This window comes from Triticum dicoccoides, chromosome 3A (assembly GCF_002162155.2).
Source record: "Triticum dicoccoides isolate Atlit2015 ecotype Zavitan chromosome 3A, WEW_v2.0, whole genome shotgun sequence".
NCBI lineage: Eukaryota > Viridiplantae > Streptophyta > Magnoliopsida > Poales > Poaceae > Triticum > Triticum dicoccoides.
In genome coordinates, this window is record NC_041384.1 from 335,808,278 (window position 1) to 335,819,160 (window position 10,883).

The window sequence follows — 10,883 nt, forward strand, 5'->3', positions numbered from 1 at the left end:
GGGGGGGATGCCGTAACTCATGAAACGTGATACCAACGACCACGCGAGGTGATGCAGCATGCCCCGGATCCTAGGCAGCTACTGTTGCGGTATGGCGTCGTCTATGATCTTGCATGGTGTGGTTTTTTCGAACATTGCGGTGGGAACATGAGGTAGGTTAAGCCGTTTTTTTTAATAAACTGGTCATTTGTAAGGTTTTTGGCCTGGTTTTTTTCTTATAAATGGGGTCATTCCTGGTTCTTTATGAAATACAGGAACAATCCTGCACTTTTGAGTAATAATAAATACTATTGTGAGTAAGCTGCAAGTTGTGTTTGTAGACCTTGCCATGACATTGGTTAAACCTTATTAGAGGTTGATTATGTGGAAACATTTAAGGGGCTCCGGTACAGTGTAAGTGAAAATACGCTGAATTTGCCATGTTCTTGTGCCTTGATTGCTACTACTGTTCTTTTCATTACTAATAGTAGAGCATTTTAATCTTGTGACTGTTGAGCATTCAGACTTATAATAAGTACTTGCATGTAGGTTCTTCTATCCCTCTCAGACATGAAGCAGGAAGATTTGCTAGCTTTTGATGATTGTTTGAGCAAAACTGCTAGTCCAAAAGAGCAGAAGCAACATATGAGGAACTTACTTCTGCTAGCTACAGGGAACAAGTTAAAAGCTCTTGCCTCTCAAAAGACCACCAATATTATCACCAATGTTACAAGTGAGCAAACTGAATCACACGATTTTCATTTTTATTGCATAATATTTGACGAGTCATCAGTACATAGTTAAAAAACAGCACCTTTTCTTTTTCCCATCTGTAGTTTTTTAGTCTGTTATTGAGAGTTGGTTTAATGGAACTCTTTTCTGTTTCTAGTGATATTTCTGTGACTAGCATTTTTCATTCTTCCATCTACAGTAAGCATTTTCTTTCGCTTACTAGATTTGCTTGTGATGCTATGTTGTGTTGTGAAATAAATCTAGAGCGGATTTTGGAAGTTTACTCTGCCATGCACTGACAAACATTGCTTTATTTCACATCCAGCTCGAAATCGGGGCACTGTAGCACACCATGGACCCAGTGCTGAAGAAGACGATCACATTGGATTAGCTGGACTATCATAGGAATGACCTGCTGAAGTTGTGGTTGTGTACAAAATGACGAAACGATGGTTTTAAACTTGGTATTGTGGTAAAATAATTGTGAAAAACCAGATTCTTGCAGCATTTTTTTTCTTGAATATGCAAGCATGCGTATCATATATTAAAGGAGGGTGAAGAATCCATCCACATCAAAATGTTACATATAACAGTTAGGGCTGGGCATTCGGTTCCCCCGAACTGATTGGTTCGGTGCTTCGGGTAACTGAGAAATTTGGTTTACTGAAATTGCAGACTGATCGGTTTCCTCCAAAAGCAACAACCGAGACTTCAGTCCACTGGAACTTTGCTTCAGTCCTCGGTTAAGACCGAGCAGAACTGATCTGCAAGAAAGCAATGATAAATTTGATGGGGAGGGCACTTCCCTTTGCCCTCTCGAGTTGCCACCATAGGTTAAACCTTGCTTGGTGAGAGAGATGGGACAAGAAAGGAATGCCCGTCCGCAAGCTTGCCTGCGACCTGGGTGCGCCCCTTGCTTGATGAGTTCTGACCAGGTGGTACTTCCTCTAGCTACGGCCCATGGGCGCGTGCCACTTCCGTGGTGAGCCGGCGAGATGGGGCTGCGATTGCGAGCCATCTAGATGGGGCGGCGGGGTTAATGTTTAAGTCAAAAGATCAACTTGTATTGATTGATAGTCAGAGTACAGTTTATATATGACTGGAAGAGATGCGTCGAACAGGCTCGATGGTTCGAACAGTCATATCGTAGGTCCGTTGCTAATTACAGGGATGCAACAGTTAGAAAGAGAGACGCGTTCGTTGCTATGCTGTTCAAACAAGTGGAGATTTTCCCTCCAATTAATACATGCTAATTAATCACAACACTCCCCCTAATCTATGTTTGTCCATACTAAATTGCCATATGATCATCAGGTAGAATCGTCATCATGAAAGACTGCATAGGTTGCATCGTCACCTCAAAAGGATTCTTCTCCAGCAATTCTTCATTAATATTCTTGATGAGAACCTGAAACATAAAACTCACAGACAGAAAGAAATGTATTATGATATTTCAAACATGTATAATTCAGGGAGACCTAATTCTTGCAAGTCCCGAAGTCGTCGCATACTAATTTCATACTAATTTCATGATCATATTTCTGGAATGTAGAATTTGGTAGACTTGGTAAATAAATCAGCATCGCATGATTTAATTTGTAAGATGTTTATTTTTCCCCTTTTCTGAAGATCATGGGGAAAAATCACTTAGGAGAAATATGCTTAGTGATATTACTCTTGATGTATCTTGTTTGCATCTGTGTAACACAACCCGCATTATCTTCGTACATAATGGTAGGTGATTCTATAGAACCAATTCCACGTGACTATTGTATGTGGTTTATCATTCTGCGAAGCCACACACCTTCGTCTGATGTCTCAAATAATGAAATTATTTCATAATGATTGGTAGATGTTGTCACCAGAGTTTGTTTAGAAGATTTCCATGATATGGGAGTTCCATCATGTAGGAAAACAAAGCCGGTCTGTGATCTGGCATATGGGGATCAGATAAATAGTCAGCATCGGCGTATCCAATCATATTAGAGTCTCGATTCTTTGGAACTGGAAAAATGGGCCAAGATCCTTTGTGCCTTGCGCTATGTCTACCAAGTAGATTCATGGCAAATGCGAGGTTAGGTCTCGTGCAATTTGCGAGATACGCAAGCGCTCCAATGGCACTGAGATATGGAACCTCGGGTCCCAATATTTCTTCTCCGTCATCCCTTGGCCTGAACGGATCTTTCTGTACATCTAGAGAGCGAACCACCATGGGAGTTTTAGATGGGTAGGATTTGTCCATATTGAATTTCTTCAATATTTTTTGGATATAAGCAGCTTGATGCACCATGATTTTCGAGGTAAGGTGCTCAAGTTGAATACCTAAGCAAAATTTGGTTTTATCCAAATCCTTCATCTCAAATTTCATCTTTAGGTGATTGCGTGCTTGATCAATGTCTTGTGTGTTGCGAATGATGTTGAGATCATCGACGTACACTGAAATGATGCAAAATCCAGTAGAAGACTTTTTATAAGAACACACGGGCAATCACTACTGTTGGAGTAACCTTTCTATAGAAGGAACTCACTGAGTCGGTTGTACCACATTCGTCCCGATTGTCTTAAGCCATATAATGACTTATTCAGTTTTACACAATACATGTTGTGTTTTGCGCTTGTATTCAGGATAGAGATTCCGGCAGGAACCTTCATATACATGTCCGAATCTAGTGACCCATAAAGATATGCGGTCACAGCGTTCATCAACTGCATAGATAGATGATTTTGCACTGGCAAAGATATAAGGTATCAGAAAGTGATTCCACTCATTACAAGAGAATATGTCTCATTGAAATCAATGTCGGTCTCTGCATGAACCTTTGTGCTACGAGCCTCGCTTTGTATCTCACCACCTCATTGTTCTCATTCCGTTTTCAGAGAAAAACCCATTTGAATCCCAAAGAGAAAACATTGGGAGGTGTCGGTATTGCTTCAGTGAATACCTTTCTTTTGTTAAGCGAGGCAATTTCTGTTTGTATTGCGTCCTTCCATTTAGGCCAGTCGGAGTGTTTTTGACACTCAACGATAGTCTTTGGATCATGATCAGTGAGAAGGATATCTGTAATTTTTTCAGCAAAATAAATGTCGACATTCGTAGACTTACGATCGAAAGATTCTCCAGAATCGATATAGTTGATGGAAATTTCCTGCAACCCTAGTGACTCTTCATGATTTCCCAATACGCGTGAGTTTGGGTATTTCGATGGCCCAGCCAGTGTGTGCAAACTGAAGCTAGGTCGTGAAGGTTGCCCTTCCACTGGGTGTATACTACTCATAAGGTGTTTGTCAACGTTGAGCTGACTTGTATTTACTGACTCCGAGGTTTTTCTCCCCGATTTCCTTTGTTGCTTGCTGGAAGCTTGTTCCAGGTTAGAAGTCGTACTACTTCCCCTCTTTTTAGGAATAGGGAGTTGAGTGTTTTTATTAGTACCTCCACTCTTTTGGGCACATTTCTGGCCAGATTTAAGGACTTTGTAACACCTTTTAGATCAGTATAAATGAACCTGGCAGGTTATTTGCAAGTTGTTGCAAATTAATGATTTTCCAAACTTGGAGTTCGGTCTCTTGTGTACGTGGATCAGAGGACGAAATGGCTTGAGCATTCCAATCAATTTTCGGGCATTCTTTCTGGTACTTCAAGTCTGATGAGGACATCAATACCATTGTTACACCCACAACCCCTGCTACTATACATACTGGACCAATTACTGGAGCTCGCGCATGCCAATTAAATTACCAGGTACTTTCTTTTCTTGGTAACGATTCTAATGTTCATGAGAATATGATGCTGCCTAAATTGGATACATTTGTTTTGCTTACAAATGAAGGATCTAGCTTGGACAAGAAAGATGAACCTTGGAGCAAGTTCAAGCATGGAGATGATGGCGTGTGCAAGGGGAACAAGAACAGAGTTACAAGTGATGATTCCAGGACTTTGAAGCCACCATAATGAGTGAATGAAGCCTTGGACGAAATATACAAGATGCCACTTCATAAATTTCGTCCACTTCATAAATTTCGTCCAGAGGCTATCCTAGGTGCCGCGTGACCTTATTTTCGGGACAGGCCCATGTAATTTCGAAATACTTGATTATAGGCTGTTTTTAGAGTCCGTATGTGTGGGGAAATAAGAGTTAGGGTTGGTTTCAGAGCCCTCCTCCAAGGGCCACGGAACCCCCCCTCTCCTCCATATATAGAGCCCTTAGGGCATCGTTTAGACTTTGTGATAGAGGCGAAGGTGTCCTGATGTATCGATGAGATAGATATCGTTTACTGTGGGAGTCGACTTTGACGATCCGACTACGAACGTGCGAAGACGTCGCGCCTTAGCAATCGCTAAACCAACTTCCGAGGGTTATTGACCACGCCGGAGCATGATCAACCTAACCATGAGGGTCTATTTCCTGCGAGCAAACGAAGAACAAGCAAGAAACTGAGATTGCAATATGGATATTGCGAATAAAAGAGGAAAGCTTTATTAATGAAGGTGGGGTTCTGTGACATCTTGGTCTGGTCGTTGGACACATACGAACTACGCGAAGTTGCAGCTATGGTGATATTTTAATCTAAACAAAACCCAAAGTCTAAACGACGCCCTAAGGGCTGTATATATGGAGGAAGAGGGGGGGTGGAGGGATTTCGTGGCCCTTGGAGGAGGGGTCCGAAACCAACCCTAACTCTTGTTTCCCCACACATACAGACTCTAAAAACAGCCTATACTTAAGTATTTCAAAAATACATGGGCCTGGCCCAATAATAAGGTGACGCAACACCTAGAATAGCCTCTGGGCGAAATTTATGAAGTGGCATCTTGTATATTTCATCCAAGGCTTCATGCAATCCTTATGGTGGCTTCAAAGTCCTGAAATCATCACTTGTAACTCCGTTCTGGATCCCCTGGCGCATGCCATCATCTCCATGCTTGGTCTTGCTCCAGTGTTCATCCCCCTCATCCATGCCAGGCCCTTCATTTGCAAGCAAAACAAATGTATCTAATTTAGGTAGCATCATATTCTCATGAACATTAGGCCCAATAATAAGGTGACGCAGCACATAGAATAGCCTCTGGGCGAAATTTATGAAGTGGCATCTTGTATATTTCGTCCAAGGCTTCATGCAATCCTTATGGTGGCTTCAAAGTCCTGAAATCATCACTTGTAACTCCGTTCTGGATCCCCTTGCGCATGCCATCATCTCCATGCTTGGTCTTGCTGCAGTGTTCATCCCCCTCATCCATGTGAGGCCCTTCATTTGCAAGCTAAACAAATGTATCCAATTTAGGTAGCATCATATTCTCATGAACATTAAAATCATTACCAAGAAACGAAAGTACCTGATAATTTAATTGGCATGCACGAGCTCTAGTAATTGGTCCAGTATGTATAGCAGCAGGGGCTGTGGGTGTAACAATGGTATTGATGTCCTCATCATCCTCCCCTTCTTGAAATGAAGTCGTCCTCGACGGAAGCTCATCTTCCTCACCCAAATAAGGCTTCAAATCTGCAATGTTAAAAGTGGGACTAACCCCAAAATCTGTAGGTAGCTCAAGTTTATATGCATTATCATTTATTTTCTCTAACACCTTAAAAGGACCATCAGCACATGGCATTAGCTTTGATTTGCGCAAATTAGAAAATCTATCCTTACGCAAATGTAACCAAACAAGATCTCCAGGTGCAAACACAACATGTTTTCTACCCTTATCTCCAGCAAGTTTATATTTAGCATTCATACGCTCAATGTTTTCCTTAGTTAACTCATGCATTTTTAAAATCAATTCAGCACATTCTTTAGCATCAAAATTAACCTTCTCCGAAGATGGAAGAGGCAACAAATCAATAGGTGCACGAGGTAGGAAACCATACACAATTTCAAAAGGGCACATCTTAGTAGTAGAATGAAATGAACGATTATAAGCAAATTCAATATGAGGCAAGCATTCTTCCCACATTTTCTTATTATTCTTCAAAACAGCCCTAAGCATAGTAGACAATGTTCTATTGACTACTTCAGTTTGTCCATCAGTTTGGGGGTGACAAGTAGTACTAAAAAGCAGCTTAGGCCCCAACTTAGCGCATAAACATCTCCAAAAGTGGCTAATAAATTTAGTATCACGATCTGAAACAATAGTATTTGGCACACCATGCAAGCGAATAATTTCACGAAAGAACAAATCAGCAACATTAACAGCATCATCACTTTTATGACATGGTATAAAGTGTGCCATTTTCGAAAATCTATCCACGACAACAAATATGCTATCCCTCCCCTTCTTTGTTCGAGGTAAACCTAAAACAAAGTCCATAGATATGTCCTCCCAAGGAACACTAGGTACTGGCAAAGGCATATATAAACCATGAGGATTGAGTCGTGACTTAGCTTTTTGACATGTAGTGCAGCGAGTAACAAAACGCTCAACATCCCGTCTCATCTTTGGCCAAAAGAAATGTGTAGCACGTATATCCTCCGTCTTCTTGACGCCAAAGTGTCCCATTAATCCTCCTCTATGCGCCTCCTGCAACAACAAAAGACGAACGGAGCTAGCTGGAATGCATAGCTTGTTAGCACGAAACACAAATCCATCGTTAAGAACAAACTTGTTCCAAGTTCCCCCTTCCTTACAATTCTGCAATACATCTTTAAATTCAGCATCATGCACATATTGATCTTTGATGGTCTCCAAACCAAATATTTTAAAGTCAAGTTGGGAAAGCATAGTATAACGATGAGACAATGCATCAGCAATAGCATTTTCTTTACCCTTCTTGTGTTTAATGACATAAGGGAAAGTCTCAAGGAATTCAACCCATTTAGCATGTCTACGGTTCAATTTTGCTTGACTTTTAATGTGTTTCAAAGATTCATGATCAGAATGTATAACAAATTCCTTGGGCCATAAATAATGTTGCCATGTTTCTAAGGTCCGAACAAGAGCATATAATTATTTATCATAAGTAGAATAGTTCAGACTAGGCCCACTCAATTTTTCAGAAAAGCATGCAACAGGTTTGCCATCTTGTAATAACACACCTCCTAATCCAATTCCACTAGCATCACATTCAAGCTCAAAAGTCTTATTAAAATCAGGAAGTTGGAGTAAAGGAGCATGTGCCAACTTATCTTTCAATACCGTGAAGGCTTCTTCCCGTGCGGTGCCCCAAACAAAAGGCACATCCTTCTTTGTAAGCTCGTTGAGAGGTGCAGGAATGGTGCTGAAATCTCTCACAAAACGCCTATAGAAACCAGCGAGGCCAAGGAAACTCCTCACTTGTGTGACCGTTTTGGGCTGCGGCCAACTCTCAATAGCTTCAATCTTGGCTTTATCAACTTCAATTCCCCGTGGAGTAACAACATAGCCAAGAAAAGATACTCGGTCGGTGCAAAATGTGCACTTTCCAAGGTTACCAAACAAATGTGCATCACATAGAGCAATAAAAACAGCACATAAATGTTCCAAATGTTCCTCCAAAGATTTGCTATAAATCAATATGTCATCAAAGTAAACTACCACAAATCGTCCAATGAAAGCACGTAAAACTTCATTCATTAATCTCATGAAAGTACTAGGTGCATTAGTTAACCCAAAAGGCATGACTAACCACTCATATAATCCAAACTTAGTTTTAAATGCCGTTTTCCATTCATCTCCCAATTTCATACAAATTTGATGGTATCCACTACGCAAATCAACTTTGGAGAATATTGTAGAGCCACTCAATTCATCAAGCATATCATCTAGCCTAGGAATAGGATGACGATAACGAATAGTAATATTATTAATGCCTCTACAATCAATGCACATACGCGACGTACCATCCTTTTTCGGCACTAAAATGATAGGAACAACACAAGGACTAAGGGATTCGCGTATATAACCTTTGTCGAGCAATTCTTGTACTTGACGCATAATCTCCTTTGTCTCCTCTGGATTGGTATGGTACAGTGCATGGTTGGGTAATGATGCACCGTGAATTAAGTCAATTTGACGCTCAATCCCTCGAATAGGTGGTAATCCCGGTGGCATGTCTTGTGGAAAGACGTCAGCGAACTCCTGCAAAATGTTAGTGACAACAGGAGGCAAAGGGGAAGACACGTCCTCGAATGAAAATAACGCCTCTTTGCACACAAAAGCACAGCAAACAGATTTGCTAAAATCTAGATCATCAATATCATATTTGGTGACAAGTAAACATGCACTTTTCAATTTAATTTCAGAAGCAACACTAGATGGTTTATTATTAGACTTCATTTTTTGCTCAAATTCTTTTGCCACAATCTAATTTTCGCTCTTATTTTTCTCCTGTTTTGCTTTATTAGCTCTATTAATATCATCTTTCAAAATGGAATCAGGAGTCATAGGAAGCAAAATAATATTTTTATCCTTATGAACAAGAGTATACTGATTGTTTCTACCATGGTTTACAATTTTTTTATCAAATTGCCATGGTCTACCAAGTAATAAGGAACATGCTTGCATAGGTACCACATCACAATCAACATAATTAGCATATGTAGAGATACTAAAATGCACAAGAACAGTACGTGTTACCTTAACCTTGCCGCTGTTGTTGAACCATTGGATGTAGTAAGGATGTGGATGTGGTCTTGTGGTGAGAGATAGCTTCTCCACCATCTCCATGCTAGCCAAGTTATTGCAGCTCCCTCCATCTATGATGACGCGAACAGAACGTTCCTTCACAACTCCCTTTGTATGGAACAAATTATGCCTCTGATTTTGCTCAGCTTGTGTAACCTGCACACTCAAAACACGTTGAGCAACTAAACATTCATACCTCTCAGCATCTTCAGCATCCATGTATTGCGTCTCACGATCAGAATCATCTCCACCGTGTTCTTCATGTGTAATAAGAGCCAAAGTGTCCTCATCATAGTCACTAGCGAACTCATACCCACCATCCTCAGTAACAATCATCACACGCTGAGATTTGCATTCTCTCGCAAAATGTCCTCTTCCCTTACAACGACGACAAATAATATCACTTGTGTGCCCTGTTGATGCCATGGAAGAAGAAGAGCTCTGCGTAGGCCCAACATGTGTGCTCTTGGCAGATAGTGGTGGTTGTGCCTACTTACTTGTATCACGGCTGGAGGTGGTACCTGATGGAGGTGCTGATCCAGTCGAAGTAGAGGATGCACATGGTGTCCATGATGAAGATCGACCTGCATAAAAGTTAGTTCGCGCCAATGCCTGTCGATCCTGCACTTCACGTTCAGCTTTACAAGCAAGATGGAATAAACGAGTGATATTAGTATACTCCTTATACTCTAGAATGGTCTGAATCTCTCTATTTAATCCACCCATAAAACATGCAAGCATAGCTTCATTCTCCTCAACAATACCACATCTAATCATGCCAGTTTGTAATTCCTGATAATATTCTTCTACATAATTTTTTCCTTGTCTTAAACGTTTCAATTTTTGAAGTAATTCATGTTGATAATATGGTGGAACCCAACGAGTACACATAGCAGTTTTCAAAGCAGCCAAAGTAGCTGGAATAGGATATAATCTACAATGTTCAGACCACCAAACACATGCAAAGCTAGTGAAAGCACAAACAGCAGCAGGAACACGTCTCTCCTCGGGATATTGTAAACATGTAAATCGTTGTTCAGTTTCTAACTCCCAAGTAAGATATATATCAGGAACATATCTACCCTCAAATGGTGGAATATTCAATTTCAGTTTAGGGAGATGGTCATGATCTCGTACCTGAGGGGAGCCCTATCATTGCCATTATTTGCATGTGGACGACCTAGTGGTTGTGGTGCTGGTGGTTGCACGTAGTTCTGATTTTGATCAACCTCATCCTCGTAATCTCCCACATAATCATCCTCCTCCGCATCAGCAGCAGGAGCCACAGAAGAATCAATAACAACACCAACAGTTTGGCCAGGCGCAAGAGGGACACGGCTCGCTCGGCGGAGGGCTATTTCGCGATGTGGAGGTAGTCGTTGTCATCGTCGTTGTCATCGTTGTCGTCGTCGTCGTCGTCGTCGTCGTCGTCGTCGTCGTCGTCGTCGTCGTCGTCGTCGTCGTCGTCGTCGTCGCCGTCGCCGTCGCCGTCGCCGTCGCCGTCGCCGTCGCCGTCGCCGCTGCTGCTGCTGCTGCTGCTGCTGCTGCTGCTGCTGCTGCTGCTGCTGCTGCTGCT

The 10,883-nt window shown here is 41.5% G+C and overlaps 1 protein-coding gene across 2 annotated transcripts in view; it reads left to right on the top strand.

Moving 5' to 3' along the window:
• LOC119268142 (protein HASTY 1-like) overlaps positions 1-1,289 on the top strand; it is a 29,412-nt gene extending 28,123 nt beyond the window's left edge. For both annotated transcript variants that reach the window (XM_037549672.1, XM_037549673.1), the window contains exons 21-22: positions 529-712; positions 1,037-1,289. In XM_037549672.1, coding sequence (XP_037405569.1) covers positions 529-712; positions 1,037-1,116 — 264 coding nt within the window. In that variant the 3' untranslated portion in view covers positions 1,117-1,289. The remainder of the gene's footprint in view (positions 1-528; positions 713-1,036) is intronic.
• Positions 1,290-10,883: the final 9,594 nt, after the last annotated feature.